At 47.4% G+C, this 24,956-nt stretch overlaps 1 protein-coding gene across 2 annotated transcripts in view; it reads left to right on the top strand.

Moving 5' to 3' along the window:
- MAP3K9 (mitogen-activated protein kinase kinase kinase 9) overlaps positions 1-24,353 on the top strand; it is a 70,212-nt gene extending 45,859 nt beyond the window's left edge. Inside the window, exons 4-12 of one of the 2 annotated variants that reach the window (XM_024739645.1) lie at positions 8,038-8,186; positions 9,120-9,295; positions 13,278-13,518; positions 15,257-15,379; positions 16,653-16,806; positions 19,076-19,144; positions 20,585-20,697; positions 21,933-22,739; positions 23,869-24,353. In XM_024739645.1, the coding sequence (XP_024595413.1) occupies positions 8,038-8,186; positions 9,120-9,295; positions 13,278-13,518; positions 15,257-15,379; positions 16,653-16,806; positions 19,076-19,144; positions 20,585-20,697; positions 21,933-22,739; positions 23,869-24,353 (2,317 nt within the window). Of the gene's footprint in view, positions 1-8,037; positions 8,187-9,119; positions 9,296-13,277; positions 13,519-15,256; positions 15,380-16,652; positions 16,807-19,075; positions 19,145-20,584; positions 20,698-21,869; positions 22,740-23,868 lie in introns of both variants that reach the window. The other variant, XM_024739644.1, reaches the window with a different exon arrangement.
- The last annotated feature ends 603 nt before the right edge of the window (positions 24,354-24,956 follow it).

Below are 24,956 nucleotides of genomic sequence, written 5' to 3'. Positions count from 1 at the left end.
AACTATTTCCAGAATATTTTTTATCACTCAAAAAGACCCTCAATACCTATTAGTAGTCATTCCCTAATACCCCCTACCCCTACCCCCTGGCAACCACTAATTTATTTTCTGTTGCTGTGGATTTGCCTCTTCTGGGCATTTCATATAAATGGAATCATACAGTATGTGATCTTCTGTGACTGGCTTTTTTCATCTGCATAATGTTTTCAGGGTTCATATATGTTTTTCAGAACTTCATTCTTTTAATAGCTGAATCATATTCCATCATATGGGTATACCACAATTTGTCTGTTCTTTAGTTGATGGACATTTGGGTTGTTTCACTTTTTGTCTAATGTAAATAATGCTGCTATGGACATTTGTTTACATGCTTTTGTGTGAACATATGTTTTCAGTTCTCTTGGATGGTATACACCTAGGAGTGAAATTTTCTGATTCATATGGTAATTCTATATTTAACTTTTTCAGGAACTGCCAGACAGTTTTTTACCACAGCCATTACCATTAGCAACGCATGAGGGTTCCAATTTCTCCACATCCTCTCAACACTTGTTATTTTTTATTATAGCCATCCTAGTGGATGTGAAGTGGTATATCTCACTGTGGTTTTGATTTGTGTTTCCCTAATGACATCGAGCATCTTTCCATGTGCTTATTGGCCATTTGTATATCTTCTCTGAATAAATATCTGTTCAAATCCTTTGCCAATTTTAAAATTGGGTTATATGTCCTTCCATTTTTATGTTGAAAGTGTTCTTTATATATTCCAGATACAAGTCCCTTATCAGATGCATGATTTGCAAATAATTTCTCCCATTCTGTGGGTTTTCTTTTCACTTTCCTGATGGTATCCTTTGAAACACAAGCATTTTTAATTTTGACGACGTTCGGTTTATCAGTTTTTTTCTTTGATTGCTTGTGCTTTTGGTGTCATATCTAAGAAACGAAGTCATGAAGTTCTATACGTATGTTTTCTTCTAAGAGTTTTGTAATTTTAGCTCTTACATATAGGTCCATTTTGTTCCGTTTTGTTCCATTTTGACCTAATTTTTGTATGTGGTGTGAGGTAGGAGTCCGGCTTCATTCTTTTACATGTGGCTATCTAGTTGTCCTAGCACCATTTGTTTAAAAGACTGTTTCTTTCCTCATTGAATTGTCTTGGCATCCCTGTCAAGAAGCAGTTCACCACAAATGAAAGAGTTTATTTTTGGACTCTCAATTCTACTCCATTGATCTATGTGTCTCCCATTTTGCCCGTGCCACCTGTTTTAAGAACTGTAGCTTTGTACTAAGTTTTGAAATTAGGAAGTATGAGTCTTCCAACTTTCTTCTTTTTCAAGATTGTTTTGGCTATTCTGAATCTCTTCAATTTCCATACGAATTTTAGGATCATTTTGTCAGTTTCTGAGAATTAGGCAGCTAGAATTTTGATAGGGATTATGTTAAGTCTGTAGATCACTTTGGGGAGTATTGCCATCTAGATAATATTGTCTTTCAATCCATGAACATGGGATATCTTCCTATTTATTTAGACCTTCTTTAATTTCTTTCAGTGATGTTTTATAGCTTCTGTATATTGAATCTTATTTCACTACACATTAATTATGGGTGAAGTACCTATTGTGAAGAAAAGAGTTTTCCTTTACTTAAAATATCTGACTAGATCTCATTAGGTTGAGCTGTATCCTGATATTCAACTGTTTTTCACCCACAAAAGCAGCAATTTCATATGCTTCAACCTACACTTTCATTGCTTGACTGTAGGCTAATGAGATTCGTTAATGTATTAATTAAGCTAAGCTGCTATTGCAAAGAGACCTACTGATGGTAGAAATGTACTTCTTTTTCAAGAGTAGTCCAGCCTGTCTAGGCTGGTGGGGCAGCTTTGCACCTTGAGATCATTCAGGAACTCAGGTCCTTTCAGCATCCCTCGGCGTGTTATTCTTTTCTGAATGGTTACATCTGAGTGAAAGTGACTTCAGAATAATTATATCCCACAGAAAAGGGGAAAGAGAGCTTATGCATGGCAAGAAGCTTGTCTTTAATTTGGAGATGACTCCAAAAGTAGCTATTATTATTTCCGTTTTACAGATGAGGTAACCAAGGCTTAGATGATTGAAATCAGTTGCCTGGGTTCACCCAGGTGGTAGAGGTAAAGCTGTGATTTGAACTAGATATGTGTCTCTTGAAACTCTGTGCTTTTAGCCACGTCACCATCTATATACTCTTACTCCTGTGCTTTGGGCATCCTCTTCCAGGGTGATTGGCCCACCATGCCTGGGACCCAGCAGCCTGTCCCAAGAGGGCCAAAGCATGTCTAGGAACTTGGGACAGAGCTGGTTCCCAGACTGACTCGTAATGCATTTATTCCTCCAAGAAATGTTTGTTGAATACATACTTACTCTGTTACGACCAAGCAAGTGGACTTGCTTCCCGCTGTACGATGGAAAGACCAAACACCGAGGCAACGGTCTTTTGCAGAGAGAAAAAGGATTTATTGCAGGGTGGCCGAGCAAGGAGGCAGGAGGCAATGCTCAGATATGTCTACCCAGTTGATCAGCTGTTGAGCAGCATGTTTATCACGGAAGTAGGGAATAAGAGGCAGGGGGGCGGGTGAGCTGGGAAATGGTCGGTGGAAAGTAATTTGTACGTTTCTGGAGTTCTCTGCCCAGACTCAACTGTTCTTCATGCCTCTTCATGGGTTGCATGTGCAAATTCAGGGGGGTTTCCTATGCTACCTGGGGTGGATTGTCATTGTCAGCCTGTGATGTCTAAAGTTCACTATCAGAGTTCACCATTGGTTGTCCTAGTCCCTCAGTGTGCCTGAAGGGGCTGTCAGCAGGTTGTTTGCATATCTGTGGTTTCCCTGGTATTCTGCAAAACAAGCTTGGTGTCTTCCATGTATCATTTTATTTCTATCTTGTTTCTACCTTATGGGCCTTGAGTGTGTAAGGTAAGGGTATGGCTCCAGTGTCAGGTACGGGGCTGAACCTGAATCCAACCCCCTTCCCTCCCACTCCCCTCCTGGAGCTCACACAGGGCCTTGGGCCTCTGCAGTTGGTGGGTGCCCGGGGCCAGCTGAGTTTGTCTCACTGTTCTTCGAGTACAGTTCTCTAGGCCTCCTCTGTGCTGTGGTGGAGCGTAGGATAAGAATGACCCAGACCCCCCCTCAAGAAGAGCAGTTCTTGCCCTTTGGTTGTGTGGTGCAGGGAGGGCACTGGTGACAGCCAGAGGCCATCGTCCCACGGTGACTCTCTGCCTGTCGTGTGTAGGATGAGGTGGAGGCATTTTGTTAATTAATCATTTTACGTTTTTTAAATTACGGAAGGAAAACATGTTCGCTATAGAAAAAACATAGAAAATATGGATAAACAAAAAAAGAAAAGGAAAGAAAAGAAAAAATCACCCACAACGCACTTCTAAAGATAATCTATGTTGACATTTTGGTGTGTTTATTCCTGTTCCTGTGATCACCCACCCATCCCTTAAAATGGGATCATTCTATTTTGTAAGCTGCTTTTTGAATGTAACAGAGCATGAACATATTGCCATGTTAATAAGTATTTATTATGTCAATCAATATATTAACATATACATTTATACATAAGTTGGTAAATATGTTGTCATTTTGAATGAGGGTCTGGTTAACAGCAAGAATAGTAAATTGTGTGTTACCTAACAGTTTACAAAGTACCTTCACATATGGTAGTTCAGTTGTCTTTGCCAAAGATTATTAAACAGTCAGCTTGGTTCCTGGGATGTGGGCTCACAAGCTGATGACCAAGTGCAGGAGCCCGCTCAAGGGACACCGTCTCCTTTTTGGAGGATGGGTCCCTGAGTTAACAGTCTTAAAGTCCATGCAGGTTAATAAGAAAAACAGCCCTGGCCCAGCACAGGCACAGAATTGCTGCACCTTTGGTTGGGAAGGGTTGCTATTCACTCTAGGGCTCTTCTTCATTTTGAAAAAAATAAAACATCCCTCTCCCACATGTGATATTATCAAACAGTGGAAAAGATGACTGCACCTCTGGAGGTGGTTAATTATTGGCACAGGGAGCAATCCTGAGGGTTTGGGTTTAGGCTTCGACTCTTGGGAAATCATTGGCAGCACTGTGGGGTCTGGCACTTCTCTGGGGGGAAGGGACTCCGAGGCAGAGTTCAAGCTGAGCTGGTACTTCGAGGCTGCTTGTAAACAGTCTTGAACAGACCTCTTGACCTTCTCTTAACCCTGGGAGGGCAAGAAAGTAGGCTAAACCTGAGGTGAATCATGTGGACTTCTCCTGTCCACCTCTCCCTGAGGCTCAGATCCATCTAATGTGTGTTTCTCCAGCCCCCTTTTTGGACTCTGTTCCTGACGGAGGAGCACCAAGCCTTCATTTACATCACCCACCTTCTGTTATAAAAATACAGAGGAACGCTGGCAGAGGAGCACTTTGACTGGTTTAGTCATCCCCAGAAAGCCTTCTTCCCTGAATGCTGGTGCCCCTCGGCACGGCTCTCCCCAGCCACTTTCTCATTTCAGGCCTTTCCGAGAGGGAAGCACACGGTGTTTACGAACCATAGATGGCGGTTTCAGGTTGCGGGGTAGTTATTGTTATTCTTACCTTGCAGCTCGTCTATGAGGTGGGGATTGCTGTCTCTGTTACACAGATGAGGAAACAGGTTTGGAGAGGTGAACTTGCTTTCTCAAGGTCCCACGGCTGTAAGTGGTAAAGCAGGCATTCGACTCAAGTCTGTCTAAGTCTTTCTTGAGCAGCACTTCTCCCACTTTTCCTAGTTGTAGAGCCCTTCACATGGAACGGAATGCCCATTAACAAAGGACCAAGCCAGGTGAGAGCAGAGCTGCCCTTGTGGAAGCTGGGAGGGGAGGGTCCCTGGCTTCTTTCCCTTCCAGGTGGCCTGAGACATCTCCACGGAGTAGAGCTCAGTGTAAACACCATCACAGAGGAAACGCCAGGACACAAACAGGACACATGTTTGGATCTTCGAAAATACCCTGTCTTTCCAGGTGGTTAGGCTTGGGACATCGATTGTCTTTGCCTGGATGGAAGAAAGGGGTTTCGGGAACCTTGAGTTTTTGTTCCTCAGGGTGGAAGTGGGCAGTAATGCTGAGAGCAGGCAACTGAAGATGGGAGTCTCTGTAACCGGGAGTCTAGTTAGCAACGCTGAGAGCTCGTAGAGGTCACTTGGTGGACGCTGCCCAGCATGACTGCTGTCTGGATAAGTCACATGAAAGGTTTGGCAGGAAGTGTCCTAGTATAGTTCTCAATGATATTTGGGGCTTACTCTGGGGCACCCAGGGCAGCCTGAAGGACCATCTGACTACACACTCACTCTTACACCCACCCACCAATTCATTCATTACGTGAGGGCCTCTAGGCATCCCAGAGCCTGGGCAAGACCCTGAGAATGCAAAGATTAGGAACTACTGTCCCTGCCCTTTAGGAGCCCACAGACTGGTAAACAAACTACTAGAATACCTGACAGCGCAAACAAGGGCTGAGTAACATGCTGTGGTGTCAGGAGGCTTCCTAAAGTGTCCAATTGTTCCCATCAGCCTCAGACTAAGATCCACCTTCTTGTCAGGACAAGACAAGACCTGCAACTACCAGTCTACTAGGCTTTTTTTTTTTTTCCTGTCAAAATACATAGAGAAAATGATAGTATTTGGAGGGCTCACTCGGGGAAAGCCATTGTCCAAGGACACTGGCCAGTCCACTCTGAGGGTCCCTCTGTAGAGACCCCCCGGGATGTCCTGGCACATTGGTGGGCACATTGCTCTCCTTTGGAGCCATGCCAGGCCATGCCATGGGATCCTTTGAGGGCAAGCCCATGCTGTTGTGCTCTCTGATCCCTGTCTCTGGAGCCCTGGCTCCTCCCTCAATTAGCAAAGTTTCACTCAGGGTTCAGCTACCTCCTGCCTCCGTCCTGGTCTGGTGTAGGTGACCCTCCTTTGTGCTGTCATAGTATCTCTGTTGTGACTCCTCTTTCCATATTCTAATTGATGCTTTTTCTGTTCCTCTTGGTAGTCTCTTTGTGGATAAGATCTGTGTTTTTTATCCTGTATCCCAGTTCTTGGCATTGAGTTTGATGCATAGTAAATATTTAGTAGATGTTTAAAATGAATGAATAAATGATGGTGAATTTGAATCATATCTTGAAAGATTAGTAGAGTTTACCAAGCAGAGAACTGGTCGAAGGGCATTCTAGGGAGAAAGAATTGAGAACTGGTCCAGGTCCACCGTGACTTACTCCACATATGCCCTTAATATATGCTGCTAACCCTATCTAAAACTTGCTTTCCTCATCTGCAAAATGATGATAATACTTACCTTGCAGGTTTGTTGTAGGGATTCAGGATCATGTTTGTAAATGTCTTAGCATGCTGCACATACAAGGTACCATGATCGAATAGTTGCTGGGTTTTTTTTTTTTTTTTTTAAAATAAATATGTCTTCTTGTTGGTTGTAAACTACTGATGAGTATTACCAAAAAATTGAGCTTTGTGTTGAAAATATAAGGAGAGGCCCTCTTCCAACTGTTCATGGCCTTATGGTTTCTGGTCCTGACTTATTCCTGGAAGGATTAAACACTACGTGAGTTTGCCTGGTTCTGATTGTGAATTCATAGAATAATTATTCCGTAAGCTTTGTGCTCCCCATTCCCTAACTCACAGAACGTGTGAAAAGAAATTCTTCATGTGAACTTGAAAGGTAGCGAAAGAACTTGAAGCCCTCACAGCTGATGCGCTGCTCTGCTCTACCGACGCAGTCCACCCTTGTGAAACTTTCCCCTTTGAATTAGACAGATGTCACCTTTAAGGATGCACTCGCGCTGACGGGGGCAGGAATCTATTCAACCTAGTGGGCACTGAAAGAAATCTTTCACAGGAGCAAAATATGTTTGTTTCGGGTGGTCATCTCTCTGCTTTTATAAAGCTAAAAAAAATGTATCTGTTGCTATATGATCCAGCAATCCCGCTTCTGGGCATATATCCATACAAAATTATAACTCGAAAAGATACATGTACCCCTATGTTCATAGCAGCACTGTTTACAATAGCCAAGACATGGAAACAACCCATGTGCCCATCAACAGACGATTGGTTTAAGAAGATGTGGTATATATACACAATGGAATGTTACTCAGCCATTAAAAAGAATGAAATAATGCCATTTGCAGCAACATGGATGGACCTAGAGATTATCATACTAAGTGAAGTAAGTCAGAAAGAGAAAGACAAATACCATATGATATCACTTATATGTAGAAACTAAAATACAACACAAATGAACATATCAATGAAACAAAAACAGACTCATAGACATAGAGAACAGACTTGTGGTTGCCAAGGGGGAGGGGGTGAGGGAGGGAAGGATTGGGAATTTGGGATTAGCAGATGCAAACTATTGTATACAGGATGGATAAACAACAAGGTCCTACTGTATAGCACAGGGAAATACATTCAATATCCTGTGATAAACCATAATGGAAAAGAATATGAAAAAGAATGTATATATGTATAAGTGAATCATTTTGCTATACAGCAGAAATTAAACACAGCATTATAAGTCAACTATACTTCAATAAAATTTAAAAAAATAAAAATTAATGTATCTGTGACTTAAGCTGAAGTTTTCTTAGAGCAGGAAAAAATGTATTCCCAGAAGCCTGCCTCTTCTCCCAGTGTATTACATTCACAATAGCAACCACAAAATAGATGTGGCCCTTGAGCACTGATTAAAACACTAGAGCAGTGCATTTCATTTCATGACAGCCTTGTCAGACTGCTTGTGTTATTTGCACTTCACACATAAGGAATTTGAGGAAAAAGACCAAGTGTGCTTGACTCCAGAGTTTTCGCTTATAGCCGGTAGGCTTTATGGTCTCCCTTTTATATTATAGCAGTACTTCTGTTTTGTTAGTCTCCCTACATGTCAGAGAGGCTGTGGGATGCTCGTCCAAGCCTCGCGAGATATTTGCATGAAGTTGCACCTATGGTTCATGGTGCGGCTTCTGTCTTCTTCCTCTCCTTAGCTATGGGGTGCTGCTTTGGGAGCTCCTGACCGGTGAGGTGCCCTTCCGAGGAATCGATGGCTTAGCAGTCGCTTATGGAGTGGCCATGAACAAGCTTGCCCTTCCCATTCCTTCTACATGCCCGGAACCTTTTGCCAAACTCATGGAAGGTGAGTGCCCCCTGGCTGGAACAAAACTGGAGACCGTTTATTTTTCTATCGGTACTCGATAGATTGTGGCCAGTTCTGCAGGGTCAGTAACTGAAAGAGGAGGTGAAGTATGAATCAGGGAGGAATCCTGAAGATGGTTGGAAGAGCTACTACAAGATGATGTCAGCACCCTGCTACACTGGTGTCACCGATGTCCCTTCTGTCCATCTAGTGACTGCAGAACGTAGCTTAGAAACTGAAGGCTGCTATCCAGTGCTTCAGAATATTATTATTTAATCCAAAGTGAGAAGGTATAGCAGCTTTTATCTCAAGACCTCTGAGTGTCTTACATATAGAAATGAAGATCTATGAGGAAAGGAATTCTAAAATTCATCTTGGCAAGCCCTATGATTTTGTCAGCGAGAAATCCTAAGCTGAGAGAGGTTAAATGGATAGGTGGTCACTCCATTGGTTAGTGGCTCAGCTGAGCGTAGATAGAATTCACTTTTCCTGACTCCCATGCTTTTCATCCTTGCCTTCTCATCAGCTCATTGAGTTGGGGAAGGGTAGCTCATTTATTTATGGGAAATTGGGGCCCAAGGTGTAGTTACCCATTGTCAGGACTGGAATCGTGCAGTAACTTGATAAACTGTGGTAGCTGTTGTTCATGCAAGAAAACGCTTTGGACTTGCCTTACCTACGTGAAATCAATAGTGAGAATGCAATGGGTGCAGAGCTGCCGCACTGGGTTTCCAGCTTCACTGTTGGTGATTGTGATGTTGGGCAGATTGCTTTACTTCCTGAGCCCTGTTTGGGGTTCCCTAAGTCCCAGTCTCTATTTCTGGAAGGAGAAATGAGAGGTGGTTTTCTGTCAAATGAGGTCACGTCGTACCCTAAATCTTACATTTGCCTCTGTCCGCTAATGCTTCCTGCTGACTCCTGTGCCCCATGCAGATTGCTGGAATCCTGACCCCCATTCACGACCATCTTTCACGAATATCCTGGACCAGCTAACTACCATAGAGGAGTCTGGTTTCTTTGAAATGCCCAAGGACTCCTTCCACTGCCTGCAAGATGACTGGAAACATGAGATTCAGGAGATGTTTGACCAACTCAGGGCCAAAGAAAAGGTAAGAAAGAGAAGCAAAAGGTATGCATTGAATTAGTGGATCTTCTCCACTGGGGCCTCTGGACCGATTCTGAAACGACCACGTTCCTGCTTGGTTTGTGGCCACAGAGCAGCTTTTTCCTTCCTGGCTTTAACATGGAGAGTTCTCCAGGCCTCAGGTGTGACCTGAAACGATGGAGAAGTTTTCTTTCTTTTTGGGATGTGGCAGGAATAAGTGGGGGGAGTCATGAATCCAAAGCTGTCCTTGCAGAGTATCTACTTTATTGTCCAAACTGGAGGAGGAGCACGGCTGGGCAAGTACCAGCAGGGTGTCTCGCCCCGCCGGCTGGAAATACGAGAGCGTTCTAGAAAGCTTTCTTTGTTCTGCAGTGGACTTGTAGAAGGGGTTTAACTGGATGTAGGGATACTTCAATACTGAGAGCAATTATCAGAACATCCTGCCAGTGTCTTTGGGGATCAGAATCAGAAACACCATATGGGCTAAAAATACCATGAGTCTGAAGTTGTTTGGCATTTTTCATGTTTTTATGAAAAGGGCTCAAAGGCTGAACCAGCTGAGGAGCTCAGAGACCCGTAGCCCATTTGCCTTTTTGTTTTGGAGACCATTCCTTAAATGGCCCCTCTCCATGCCCGTAGTGTCTGGCTAGCAGTCAGCATCGCACAGAGGAAGCTAATCAAAGTAGTTATGTTGTTTATCCTGCGGGGCCAGTGGCTAGGGGCACGAGGGATGTCCATGGGTAGACTTGGTTAATTTCTCCTTTCCCTTCTCACTCCCCTCTGTGGAAGTTTGGAAGCAGTATAATAATCGTAGAATCTGAAATTGTCTTTATGGCTTCCCAGTTCTTTCACTTGAAAGGTCTGATGAGATCTCTTCACGCATTTCATCCAGGAGTCTTATGGCCCCTGCTGCCAGCAGGTAGGGCAGGTGTTATTAACTTTTTCATCTCAGAGCTGAGGGTCAGTGTCTGTCTAAAGTCACACAGCTAGTAAGTGAGGAGGCAGAATCTTGACCTGGGGTCTTCTGATTCCAAAACCATTTTCTTTCCAATATCATCGTTTCCCTAAACAAAGGACTTAAAAATCATTCCTGGAGCTGATTTGAAGATACAACTCTTTTGATGCAACATAGCAATCCTTGTGCTGTTTGGCAAGTCAAGGAGCATTCTGCAGGGGGATGCAGTGAGCTTATGACGATTCTTTAAGGACCCAGGGGGAGAGAGGGGTGGATCTGTACTGACCATTGAGCAGAATGATTAAAAGAGACTGTTCCAATTACTAGTTCTATTCCAACTAGAAGAACCCCAGAGTTCCTGGCCTTTTTTGAGATTGCTGAATCACTGACTCCTGCTTATTTCTTTTTCTTTTTTTAAATTTATTTTTTATTGAAGTATAGTTGAATTACAATGTTGTGTTAATTACTGCTATACAGCAAAGTGACTCAGTTATATATTATATATATATATATATATATATATATATATATGCATTCTTTTTCATATTCTTTTCCATTATGGTTTATCACAGGATATTGAATATAGTTCCGTGGTTATTTCTTTTGATTGATGGAATTATAAGGGTACCAACCAATAAGAAAAATGAAAGTTGGATTTTGTCAGGAGGTAGTTACTAGAAAAAGTCAAACCAATTCTCGTAATAGCTAACATTTGTAGAGCATGTGCTATTTGCCATGCTCTGTTGTGAGTAATTTATATGAATTCTTACATAATCTTGCATAATAAAGTAATAATTACCTTATGTATTACAGTCCTGTGATATTGGTGCTATTAACTCCATATAACATGTGATGCCCATTTTCATTGCTCAAGGCCACAAATCAGCTACTTTGTTCCAGAGCCCTTGCTTTTAACACCCATGCTGTGATACCTCTCCATTATAAGGCTTGGAGTTGGGCAAGTGAGGGTGAAATGGATAATGAGCTTTCTCTCTGGAGAGATTCCTCTTAAATCATTGTATGCGGAAGATGTAATTTGCATACTGTGGAGCTGATACCCAAGTAGGTGTTTCGCAAGAAGGGGATTTACCACGCTGGAGGGCTTCCAGGTATATGGTGCCATAGTTGAGTACTCCATAAATGTCCCGTTTTCCCATATGATTCGCTCTTCAGGTTGTCTCAACCTACTTCTGCTTCTGTGTATGTGAGGATGGATTGGTCTCTGGGCTGGGGTTCAGGTTCCCTTAAAGGAAGGAGCTTAAACCCAAGTCATCCCTTAGACAAGAGCATGCAGGAGAGAGGACTTAGGAAGGCTGAGATTAGCTCGAACTAATTTTCAGCTTTCGCATTTAGCAGCAAAATAACCAACCAGGAATAATTTTTCTGAATCTTCGATGTCTTTTTGTTCTGATGGTGAAAACAAAGCAGGGGGACTGGGAAGACAAGGATGTGGAGGGCGCACAACAGTTAATCTTTGGGGCTTATTTGGGGCTTATTTCATCAAAGAAGGAGAAGTTCAAAAGTTCAAGCTCATTTCTCAGGCACTGTGATGAATCCATGTTCCCATAAAGAGGGACCTGCATTTATAAAATGGTCTTCTCTCTCCTCCTCCTTCTTTCTCTCATTCATTCATCGACTCAGCAGTTAATCAGCAACTACTGAGGACCTACCACGTACCAGACAACTTTCAAGGTGCTCATCCTCTTCTCATTTTTCTCCTTTCCATCATTTTTATGGTCATTTTCATATACTCTTGAGAACAGAAGGCAAGTTGAACGGAAAACTCCTTTCATCAGAATACTTTATTCCCATTTTGTTTGTTTTCTCTTCTGCTCTCTGCCTGCTGCTCTGCTTCCCCGATATGTGTTCACATACTATTTTCTAGCCCTGGGTTCCATTCCTATAGTTTGTTCTGGTCCAGAATGACTTCTTATAGGGGAGCATTTCATTGAGAATTTTGAATTTCAACCACAGAAGTGTTGCTCTGGCTACTTTATTGAAGAAAACTTCTCCCTTTTTAGACATGGTTCTCTCAGGTTGTTGACATGAAAGCTTCTTAAGTTTTAGTCCTCTGCCTCCACCCGACTTCCATCCTAGGCCTGCGGTAACCAGTGTTAACAGTTTAGAGTCCACATGTTTAAATTTTATACGCATGCTTTGTTCTCTTTCCTGGGCTCTCTCCTATTTCCCGATGCCATAAGCCCCCACCTCTTTCCAGGAATTCCATGGTGAGTTCCTTTGTAAATTCATGCAGGAGGAAAAAGGGGAGGGAGGGAAGAGGTTCTGCCCACCTTCTAGAGAAAGTGCCTGGCAAAGACTTCAGGAAATGTTCCCTCTTCTCTTTGCTGTGCCGTCCCCATCCTTCCAGAGCAAATGGTTGTCCTTTTAGATAAGGACAACCATTTTGTCCTTATCTAAAGTTTAAACCACACGCTCAGTGGATTCACTCAACCAAGTGAACAAAGATTTAGATGACGCGCCTCACGAACCTTTTGAACAGCCACCCTGGAAATATATTTATTTTCATTTGAATGTTAGGCGATGCCTGGAGGGTGATTCATTTACAACACGCACATTTTAAGCTAGATCACATTAAGTTGGCTCTGGTTTTAAAAAACTTTCCTTTATGTAACAGAAAGAAAAAATCAAAATAGAACCAAATCTGTAAAATTTGAGTGTATGATTATATTTTCCACCCAAACGCCATCGTTTGTCCTGGTCACAGGTAATTTTAATCAGTCAATCAAGGGGCACAGGGAACTATCAGCCCCCGTCTCCAGGGCTTGGCCTGTGGCTCCTCTAGCTGTATCCTCAGGATGGCTCTTCGGAGCCTGCCTTGCCTCCATTTGCGGTGGTCAGGTGTTCATTTTCCAGCCAGCTGTTGAGCCCCCACCTCCGCTGGGGACTGAAGCGTGGGGTGTCAGAGGAGAGCTGTCCAGGCTGCTGTGAGCACTGGCCCCCCAGGGGCGAGCCCCCTCTGCACGGACCACTTGCCACACACACTCCCGCCGTGGTTCTACCTGCCTGGCAGGAGCTGCACACCTGGGAGGAGGAGCTGACGCGGGCCGCACTCCAGCAGAAAAACCAGGAGGAGCTGCTGCGGCGCCGGGAGCGGGAGCTGGCCGAGCGGGAGATCGACATCCTGCAGCGGGAGCTCCACATCATCATCCACCAGCTGTGCCAGGAGAAGCCCCGGGTCAAGAAACGCAAGGGCAAGTTCAGGAAGAACCGACTGAAGCTCAAGGATGGAAACCGCATCAGCCTCCCTTCCGGTTGGTGTCCGGGGACCTGGGGGAAGTGGGAGCGGACCGAGGGGCTGGTGTGGCAGGGCTTCTGTGGGAGCCAGGGACTGAGCTCAGAAACGTGAGACCCCAGGGCTCATCACGGAGCTGGTTTAGGAAGGTCCATTCTATTCCGTGGAAAGCCTGGCCTGATGGAAAGCTTCCGCCTTCCAGGGGGATCTTGTAGTTTGACTACACACAGAATATGAGGGGAAGGCCGTGAGTGTGACGGGCCTGGCTGCAGGCTGCTAGTAGCACGGCCGTGCACACAGGCACATCTCACTATAGGCAAACCTGGAGAAGGAATATGTCACCGGGGGAAAAAATCCCAGGGTATGTGTGTACGTGCGTGTGAGTCTGCAAAATAACTCATCTCAGGGTTTCTGTAAATAATTAGCTCTCTGTGTGCAGTTGAGATTAGGATGAACGTTTAAGAATTTGATTTACACATAACCTTTCAGAAACACATTAGCTGAACAAAGGTACATTTGCAGTAGGTACAGCCTTGGGAAAATGCAAAGAAATATGAAACTATGAATTAGAATCTCTGCGGGGCGTAACGTACCCACGGAGGGAGGTAAGTACTCAAGTGTGTGTTATGTAAATAAAGTTCATTGTATTCTGAGTCTGTAAGGCCCCAGGAAGCAAGCTTATTAGAAGTATAAGGAGCCAAGGGGAAATGGCATAATAGGAGTAGTAGTGGATGACCTTAAGCACCGGGATGGTGGCTTAGGTACAGACGAGAGAATCCACCTAGTGAAATGCAGTGAATGTGTCGTTGCACATTTTTTTCTTTTCAGGCAACACAGAGTCTTTAAGCACCTCTGGAGCATCTGGCATGTGCCAGCATCTTGCTGTGTGCTAAGGCAGCAGATAGAAAAGCCATGGAGCCCACCTACAGGGAGATCACAGTCTAGAGGGGAGACCTAGGTGCAAACATGCAGATCTTTTTCATAGCCTTTTGATGGATGGGGAGAATGAAGCTCAGAAACTCAGAGAATGTACCCTTTACATTCCTCATGTACGCTGTAAATGCCTTTGGAATACATCAGAATGTGGACCATTAACCGCATCTCCCTCACTTCCCCAGGTTCTGTGGGTTAGTCCTGGTACCCCGCACTTATCGAGGAGCATCAGTCTCCCTGCTTTGGTCCCTGAGAAAAGGAGGCGTGTACGGATAGACTGTATGAGATGGAGAATTTTAAGTTAGATTTCCTAGAATAATCGACAAGGTCTCATGATATTTTTAAAAACTATTCTAAGCACGTACTTGCTACACCTATATACATTATATAGACATATGTACATTATATAGACGGCTTTATGAAAACGATATAATGAAGTTCACTTGGGTAATGAAGTTTCCTTCTCTTCGTACGTCCATCTTGCCATGTCCCTATGGGAAAAAGAAATGATTCTGAAAGAGAACATTTCCCAGGTGAAAAGGAGCTTCTCAGGAAATAGGGCCTGTCCCTCAAGTCTGCCAGGAAGTGTCAGTTCTCTCATAGGATTTTTTTTTTTAACTGAGGTATAGTTGATGTACAATATTACACAAGTTTCAGGTGTACAACATAGTGACTCACAATTTTTAAAGGTTATACTCCATTTATAGTTATTATAAAATATTGGCTGTATTCCCTGTGTTGCAGTATATATCCTTGTAGCTCATAGGAATTTGAGAATGGGAAAATTCTAATGCACACGCATCTGTTTGTCTTTCCCCAACCAGATTTCCAGCACAAGTTCACGGTACAGGCCTCGCCCACCATGGATAAAAGGAAGAGTCTCATCAACAGCCGCTCTAGTCCTCCTGCAAGCCCCACCATCATTCCTCGCCTGCGAGCCATCCAGTGTGAGGCTGTTTCCCAAATTAGTTGGGGCCAGAACACACCAGGGGCACCTGTCCCCTGCTCTGTCCAGCCACCAACTGGTCCAGGCTGGCTCCGTCCATAACTCTGCCACCTCTCCTCCACAATATGTATATACATGCACATGTGTACGCAGACCCTTACCCCTCACCTCGTTTCTCCATGACCTTGACCCTTTCACTCTTAGTGAGATACCAGCAGAGGGGTTTGTGGGTACCAGCGGACTCTTTAGTGAATTACAAAGCAATCTGGGATGCGATGAAGGTACCCTGGCCTGGGGACCTTGTGCACTCGCTGCCATGTTTGGGGCATCATGGTTTTTCTTTTCCGTGCTTCCCAGGAAAGGGCTTTGTCCAAGTGTAGGTTCCAAGGTAAACTTGCCAGCTACTTTGTGATAGGCCGAATCCGAACCAATTTTATTTTATGACGGTGTTTATTAAAAAGAACTTATACAGGCACACATATATGCATATATGTAAAGTGTGTTGTATGCCCTAATTTAAAGATAGAGAGATTTCGTCAAACCCCCCCCCACCCAAGACCTGGATTTCTGGCTTTCCTTGAAAAATCAAATCAAACCAGTGGATTCTTTTTTCCATACGCTCTGTATTTTGCCTCAGTCCCCTCAACTCCCTGTTTTCTGGTAACTGGGTCACTCCATCCATTTATGATATAAGGCCAGTTTCTGAAGCATTTGGCTTTCAACCCTTGCTCTAAGGTATCAGGGTCAGAAGAAGGCACCTCCTCTCCTATCTGTTGCATTTCTCCAGGCCTGTTCCTTCCCCCTCTCCTACCCCTGACTTCCTTCTCCACAGTGTTGAATTCCTCACTTTCTTCCTTTCCAGCACTTTCTTACAAAATGTCTTCACTTCTACATCTTCCTTACCCCTTATCTCTCACCTACTTCCTCACCCGCCACCTCGCCCCCCCCAAGCCAGTCCCCGGCAACAAAACATGTTCCCGGAGTCAGGTCTGCTTGGAGCTCTGGTGACTGGCCGGCCTGAGTGCCCACTTTATGCTGGACTCGGGAGAATCTGGGAGGTTTTCTCACGTTTGGTACTTTGAAAGCACTGAGTGAGTGCTGGCTGGGAACTCCTTTACCTACCTGGCAGGCTCCACTTGGGCACAGAGTTTTTGACAAGGTCTGACTATCCCCCGCAGCTCCAATTATGTGAGTGTGTGTGTCCGGTCGGGGAGAGGCTAGTTTGGGGGGACCTCTCTGCTTTCCAGCTCCCATTTGACCTTTGTTATTCACAGTGACACCAGGTGAAAGCAGCAAAACCTGGGGACGGAGCTGTGTCGTCCCCAAGGAGGAGGGGGAAGAGGAGGAGAAGAGGGCCCCCAAGAAGAAGGGACGGACGTGGGGGCCGGGCACACTTGGTCAGAAGGAGTTTGCCTCAGGAGACGAAGGGTAAGAGCCAGAGGATGGGAGATCCTTTAAAACTATGATGTGGAATACCTTTTTCTCTGTTGCGTGTTTCGCCGCGTTCAGAGAAATGACAAACTTCTTGATCTTGACAATAGGGTTTTCCAATCTCCTTGTTCCCTGGAAGCCCCTAGGACAGGAGTTGGCATACTTTTTCCATAAAGGGCCGGATAGTAAGTATTTTAGCTTTTGTGGGCCACATGGTCTCTGTAGTAACTACTCAGCCCCACTGTGGTAGTACAGAAGCAGCCACAGACCATGGACAATATGTAAATGAACGAGCATGGCTGTGTTCCAGTAAAACTGTACAAAAACAAGGGATGGGCAGGATTTAGCCCATGAGTTACAGTTTGCCCAGCCCTGGAGGCCTCCTGTTCAGAGGAGCAAGTAGCCCAAGCATTCACTACGTGTGAGGAGTTCAGCCTGAGTGTTCTATTTACACCTGGCTCTTCCCCTTAAAACATCTGCCCAGAGGAGAAAGGAGGAAGGACAGAGGTGACACGCCCCTTGCATGGAGGCTTATCCTAAAGCAGGGGCAGGCAGAATAACCCAGCCCTGGAGGTGCAGTTGGAGGTGACTCTGGGGCCACTGGCACTTCCTTATGGCCCCACCTACTAGCCACGCCTACCATGTATGAGTGGCCCCTCTAGGCAAAGCACATGGCACGCCCTGGTGCCTTGGGTGTGCTTGTGTTCTCACTGTGGGCTTGTGACCCAGGGGTCCTAGTGCTTCACAGACCGGTTGCTTGTAGTGTAGTAGTGAAGAGCATGGATGCTGAGCCCAGGCTGCCGGGGTGTGAATCCCAGCTCCTCCATGCCCAGCTGTGGGACCTTATGTTTTCTCATCTATCAAATGGGGATTCTCTCCATACCCATCTCATGGAGTTGATCATGAATAAGCTCATATTTGGGAAGTCCCTAGAAGATGGGCTGGCTCGTAGTAAGCATATGTAAATACTTGCTGTCATGATTCGTCCGTGCTTCTCATGCAGTTCTCCTTCATACTCGAAGAATGCATGTCATGGGATATACTTATTCTTGTGTTAGAATCTAGAGCCATATTTCTTGACTTTTCCAAGTGGGAGGATAAGCAGTAACCCCCTTCATCCTTTTTAGTGGCTTTTCAAAGAGCTTGACTATTAGACTTAGAGGTGCCCTGAACCTGTAACTAGCCTGGGTATTTCTCTGAATACTACGATTTCATGTCCAAAATCTACTTCCCCATGTCAGATCTGTGCTGAAGGTGAAAATAACAGGTTGGTTCATGAAGGATGGACTCTTGGAAGCCAGGCTTTGGAAATCACTAGCTACCTTAGAACAGAATATTTAGATATGTAGGGCAGACTGCCTAAGCTATGTAAGAATTCAATGATGGAATCCTCTGGGGATTGCAGGTTGCTCTGCTCTACTAAGTTCTGTAGGTACAAACACTCCTCAGTTTGTCCTTTGAGCCTTGGCTAGAAGTAGGGTTGAGCTGGGCCTGAGGAACTCCGTCACCCTGAGTCCCTTGGTATTTCTGACACTAGTGTGTTTCCAGATAGGCTTTACCAGGTTGGCTACGGATGCCAATAGTTTCTCAGGTTCTGCTTCATTTAAAGGTATTTTTTGTCTTGCTAGTAAATTAACTGCATTTCACGTTACACAGAACATTAACTTCGGAATTTTCTTACATTACATTAACTTACATAGATCTGCCCTCAAAACTTTTGAAGCAGTTCAGAATATGTGACTTAATTTTTCATGATTCTCAGTTCCTATTGAAGAAATAAGGAAAATCCACCCAGTCTCAAGAAAAGACCTCTTCCGTGGCAGAAAATTTTGAGAGCCTCTATATGATACTCTTTCTAATGTTAGTCCCTGTTGACTGAAGAAAATACGTAATGACAAAAAGCTGTATTGAATTCAGTAATGTTAAGTGAATTTGCATCTCCATCCTTTAAAAAAATAGTACGTATCTGTAGGAAACATATGCGCTGTCTGTAGACAGCGGGGATCTATGGATTCACAAGCCCCCTGTAATGAAGCTGTGGCTGCCCAGCGATGTTTGTCCCACAGATTGGGAGGTCCCGGGCCTGTGGTAGTTCCGGCCTGGTCATCTTGTTAAGATTCCTTCATGGTGTGGGGCTTTGCTGACCGGACAAGGGGAGGGCAGCTGGCGACATGGCTGGAGCCCAGCCTTGAGGGTTCTCACGTGGGAGAGGCTGAGCTGCATGTACCCACTGTTGCCTGCTACTGATTCTCTTTATTCATTGAAGATCCCCTCAGAGACGTGAGAAAGCTAATGGTTTAAGTACCCCATCAGAATCTCCACATTTCCACTTGGGGTGAGTCTAATCTTCACCCTCTCATCACATGTACTGGTAATAACCCTCCCTCCGTTTCCTTCTCCTCACAGCGCACCCCGCAGAATCAAGCCTCATTATTGCCAGGGCCATGCTGACTTCCTTTTTATTTTTGGAAGCGGTACCATCGTGCACCTTGGGAAAATTCCTGTGTTGGTCTGACTTGACGTTTCCTTTGCTCCCCTGACCACTCCTGTTGGGATTCTCCCAGCATCCTTAGTTATAGGGAGACAGTCCATGGCTGTTTATCCTTTGGTCGTCAGCACTGGCTTTGACTCTGCTGATCTGGATTCCTTAGCCCCAGAGCTGGAGGTGATGTTATAAGACTTCCAGTGAAAGTCTCAGGCTGTGGGTTGGACAGCACGCTTCTCTCTGGCTGTGTATTTTGGTTGAAACCACTGGTGGCTGGGAGGTACTTTAATTCAGTGGTATTTCTGATAGCACTTGAAGCAGAGCTCTGCAGTCAGGGAAAAAGTTGGTCCTTCTTCCTCCCTCAAGATGGGCTGGGAAGAGTGGGTTTTAGTTGAATGGCTCTCTCTAGCCCTAAAGTGAGAGCCACCCCTGGTTATATACTGGTATCTCCAGGGCAGTCATAGCCCCACAGATTCCTTAGTCCTCCTTCTTTACTGTCCTTTAGGGGAAAGACCAGTGCTTCTGGGCCTTTGATGCCCCTATCCTATAAGGAGTTGGCGGGGTACCCAGTCAGTGACCTTGGAGTTACTGGCTTGCCACTGTGAGCTGATTACAGGGTTTTGAAAGCAAGCGCCTGTCATTTTCCTCTCCATTCCCAGACAAACCGAGGGTTCGAGTCCAGCCTTATGTACTGCCCACATAGGTCTGTCCCAAAGTGCACTGGGTTGGTGCAGCCTTGTTGGTTGATTTTTGTTTTTGAAACATGGATGGCTTTGAAAGTTGCCTGAGCATGCCGTAAGCTTGGAAGGAGAAATTGAGAAAGGGTGTGAGTGGAGTGGCCTGGCCTGGCCCATCTCTGCTAGCTCATTGCCCGGTGCTTGCCTTGCATTGCAGATCTCAGCACTGCAGTTTTTCTAATGTCACCAGTGTGTTGTAGTCAGCGCCTGCGGAGTGATTGCCTCTCCTTTAAGTTGGGCTTCGGCAAGACCCTGGCCAGTGCCGGGCAGTCCTTATTCTCGCTGTCCTCTTGCCAGCCTGCCCAGCAGGTCTTCCCGCAGCTCCATAGCAGCATGTGAGGGGTGGGTTTTATGTCTCTGCTTTTCATTCCCTAGAGCATGTGCACTTTTGCTAATGAAGCGGGTGGGCTCAGTAAGGCTTGTTGCCTATACCCCGAGGCTCTTGGGCTTTGCTGTAATCGAGCAGACAGGGAGAGGCATTTCCATAGGCCCAGGGAGCTGAGGGTAAAGGAAGTAACCAGTTCTCACAGTTTCCTCACTTGCTCTCATTCAGCCTCAAGTCCCTGGTAGATGGATACAAACAGTGGTCGTCCAGTGCCCCCAACCTGGGGAAGGGGCCGAGGAATAGTCCAGCCCTGCCAGGGTTCACCAGCCTTATGGAGATAGGTAAGTACTGCCTTTGTCTCGACTCTCCTCCTGTTCCCTCAGCGAATTCTTGGCCAAGCTTCTCGGACTCTTTAAGGACCCCTAGTACTGCTTCATGGGGGTGTTTCCTCTTTTCCTCAACTCCTGGTCCCCCCCACCCTCCACCCCGCTTGTTCCTTCTCCGTTTGCTGTACTCTCATTCCATTGAGTCTTCTCAAATCACTACGGCTGCCATGGAACCTGCCTTTGGCCTCCTATCCCAAGGGGCCAGTTATAGTCTCCTTAGGGCAGTGAAGAAGGGGGAGGCCTAGAATCAGGCAGTTTCCTTTCCTGGGTCTATTTCTGTGTATTTTAATGTGGGGAGTCCACAGAATGGGAGATGGTGATAGAAGACACCACAGTGTTCCTCCAAGGAAGCTTTTCCAGTGTTGCCCTGTGATTACTGAATGGGTAAGGCCTTCTCCAGACTCTCTCAGAAAGTACTCTTCTCTCTAGAATTCCAAGATCATAATAAGTCAGTCCATAGAGTAGATGGGCCTTCACCCACGCAGGGGGTTCTAATCCTTTGCAGGAGACTAGTCTTCTTCTTTTTCAAAAATTTTGGTTGCACCAGCTCTTAGTTGCGGCAGGCGTGTTCCTTAGTTGCGGCTTGCCGGCTCCTTAGTTGTGGCCGGCGGGCTCCTTAGTTGTGGCCAGCAGGCTTCTTAGTTGTGGCCGGCGGGCTCTTTAGTTGGGGCATGCGAACTCTCAGTTGCAGCATGCATGTGGGATATAGTTCCCTGACTAGGGATCGAACCTGGGTCCCCTGCCTTGGGAGTGCAGAGTCGTAACCACTGGGCCACCAGGGACGTCCTGCAGGACGCTAGTCTTAAGACAAGTCTGTAGGCCATTATTCTAAAAATCCAAGATCCCTTCCAGTTTCAAGTTGTAAAATAATTAGGGATCTGTCTGTTCTAGGAAACTCATACCGCACTTCTTGTGTTGAGGGTCCCTACGACAGAAGGAGCAAATTAGCAGATTGTCTTTTCTGCACAGAGGAAAACGGGCTGGAGTGGAGAGTGCTTTCCCCACATTGGTCACAGTTGAGTGTGGAGGCATGAAGCCCTGTTGGTTCTTTGTCCTGCACCTCAGACTGTTCAACGTCCGCATCCCTGGCACTAGGCCAGGGGCCTGGGGTTGGGGAGAAGGACCAGGTTCTTACTCTTGCTGCTTCGTTCCCATTTTCTGTTCCCCCTCCACTCCTCTCATCTTCGCAGAGGACGAGGACAGCGAAGGTCCACGGAGTGGGGAGAGTCGTCCACAGCCGTCACCCAACCAGTCCTACCTCTGTATCCCATTCCCTCGTGGAGAGGATGGGGACGGCCCCCCCGGCGACGGCGTCCACGAGGAGCCCACCCCAGTCAACTCGGCCACCAGTACCCCTCAGCTGACGCCAACCAACAGCCTCAAGCGGGGCGGCCCCCACCACCGCCGCTGCGAGGTGGCTCTGCTCGGCTGTGGGGCCGTCCTGGCAGCCACGGGCCTCGGCTGTGACCTGCTGGAAGCTGGCAAGTGCCAGCTGCCCCCACCGGAGGAGCCCGAACCGCCAGCCCGGGAGGAGAAGAAGAGGCGCGAGGGCCTTTTCCAGAGAGCCAGCCGTCCCCGTCGGAGCACCAGCCCCCCATCCCGGAAGCTCTTCAAGAAGGAGGAGCCCGTGCTGTTGCTAGGAGACCCCTCTGCCTCCCTCACACTGCTCTCGCTCTCCTCCATCTCCGAGTGCAACTCCACGCGCTCCCTGCTGCGTTCTGACAGTGATGAGATTGTGGTGTACGAGATGCCCGTCAGCCCCGGGGAGGCCCCACCCCTGAGCCCCTGCACCCGCAATCCCCTGGTCAATGTCCGAGTGGAGCGCTTCAAGCGAGACCCGAGGCAGTCCCTGACCCCCACCCACGTCACCCTCACGGCCCCCCGCGCTGAGCCCAGCGCTCACCGGCGGACTCCTTCCGATGGGGCCCTCAAGCCGGCGGCCCCTCGAGCCAGCAGGAGCCCCTCCAGCAACGGGCTGAGCCCCAGCCCTGGAGCAGGTGAGGCCTGCCCGCCCCCTCCTTCCTCTTGCCCGCCTTCGTGCTTCCCCCAGGAGTGGAGATATCGGGGTCAGCTCCGTTTCTCCTCTGGGTCAGCCAGTCGAGACAGGCCGCTCTGGGCCGCGGGAGGTGGCCGACTTCTCTCCGTCCTGTGCCTCAGGGGGTCTTCCCTGAGGAGGGAGAGCAGACAGGCAGGCTCTGGGAAGAATCCCATCAGGACTCCGGTGGGATGCTCAGGCCCTGGGTCTGGGAGTGTGCGGCACGGTGCTTTCAGGACAAGGGCAGGAGTCCAACTCTGTTTGTTCCCTGAAGAGGAGGCTGCAGTTACCGAGAGCAATCCTGCCCTGCACGCAGGAGGGTATTTTCGGCCACGCAGCTGGGCTCTCGTCTCTCGTTACAGTGTGAGTCCAGACGCTCTCAGAAGGCGAGCTTCCGCCCGGGCATCACGCCCTCCATCACTCATCCCTTGTCACTCATCCCATCGCTCAGACGCGGAGATGTGTCCAGGTGAACTGCCGTGCCGGTGCACGCGCTCGCCTTCTCCGTCTGACGTCCAGCACACCCTGACGTGCACTGTCACCCTGGGCCTTCCCCACCCTGTCCCTTGCGCCCTAGAAGACCGCAGTCTGACCTAGAGACCACCTCGGATCCCGTAGGAGAAGAGAACATGGCAATACCCTCTCAGTGAGATTTGAGTGTGAACGACAATAGTTCTGGACCATTCAGCTTGCCCTTCCCCTGCTTAGATTTTTTTGTTACAATCAGATAGTTGGCCTCTTTGGGAAAAGAGACCCCTAGATTACTCGTCTTTAGATTTCTGACACCTAGCTTTGTTCTTGTCACACGTTTATTAAATGGATGAACTGCGAATGAACAGACATTTCCTCAAGTTTCATGACAGATACGAGCCCCGTGTGTCCCATTATTATCAGATTACAGGGACCGTGGCCTTGTAGTTCCCTGTTACATCCCCAGTGCCTGCCAGCACACTGCATGAAAAATAGTAGGCGCTCGTAATTCACGTTATCCCGAGTGGACAGGGACGTGGCGAGGTGGGGAGGAAGCAGCGTGTGTGGCCCAGAAGTGTGGTGCCATTATCGAACGCCTCTCCCTTTGTTTCTTTGACCAGGAATGTTGAAAACCCCCAGCCCCAGCCGAGACCCAGGTGAATTCCCCCGTCTCCCTGACCCCAATGTGGTCTTTCCCCCGACCCCAAGGCGCTGGAACACACAGCAGGACTCTGCCTTGGAGAGACCCAAGACCCTGGAGTTTCTGCCTCGGCCGCGTCCTTCTGCCAACCGGCAGCGACTGGACCCTTGGTGGTTCGTGTCTCCCAGCCACGCCCGTAGCGCCTCCCCAGCCAACAGTTCCAGCACGGAGACGCCCAGCAACCTGGACTCCTGCTTGGCAAGCAGCAGCAGCACCGTGGAGGAGCGGCCTGGGCTGCCAGCCCTGCCCCCCTTCCAGGCAGGGCCGCTGCCGCCCGCCGAGCGGACGCTTCTGGACCTGGACGCGGAGGGCCAGAGTCAGGACGGCACCGTGCCGCTGTGCAGAGCCGCACTGAACACACACAGGCCTGCCCCTTACGAGATCCAGCAAGAGTTCTGGTCTTAGCACGAAAAGGGTTGGGGGTGGGCAAGGGGGAAGCAGGAGATGGGGGGAGCCGGCTGGCACAGCCCTGTCTCAGAATTGGACCCCCTGAGCTCCCGCCCTACTTCTTGCACTGATAATGCACTTTGAAGATGGAAGGGATGGAAGCAGGGCCCCTTGAGAGGGCTTCGTGCCCTGCAGGGCCCTTCTCCCCAGGTCCACTGGAAGGGCCGTGGCTGTGTAGGGCAGGGAGGGGTGCGTGCATGTCCTCCACCCTCCACAGTCTTCCTTGCCTTCGAGGTGACCCTGCAGAGTCCCTCAGCCGAATCTGTCTGCTGCCCCCTCTCCTCAGCCCCCTGGGTGTGCCCTCCTGGGCTCCCTCTGTTAGCCCTGAGTTCAGCCTTTCCAAACACCAGTATTGGATGTTCTGTGATTGATTTTGCACCTCTTCTACATTCTTTCCTGATACTCATGAATCAGAATCTCGTTTGGTGTGAGATGTGAGCTTTTCTGTGTCCTGAGCCCTTCGGTGCCAGCCAGAGGACTAAAGGCAAAGTGCCCCAGTGTCGGGCACAGGAGTTGATGGAGCTAGCACCACCTACTGCACTTCCAGGCGCCCCACTTATT

The sequence above is a fragment of the Neophocaena asiaeorientalis genome, unplaced genomic scaffold, assembly GCF_003031525.2.
Source record: "Neophocaena asiaeorientalis asiaeorientalis breed wild unplaced genomic scaffold, Neophocaena_asiaeorientalis_V1.1 scaffold348, whole genome shotgun sequence".
Classification (NCBI taxonomy): Eukaryota; Metazoa; Chordata; class Mammalia; order Artiodactyla; family Phocoenidae; genus Neophocaena; species Neophocaena asiaeorientalis.
This window is presented reverse-complemented; position numbering and strand designations above follow the sequence as displayed.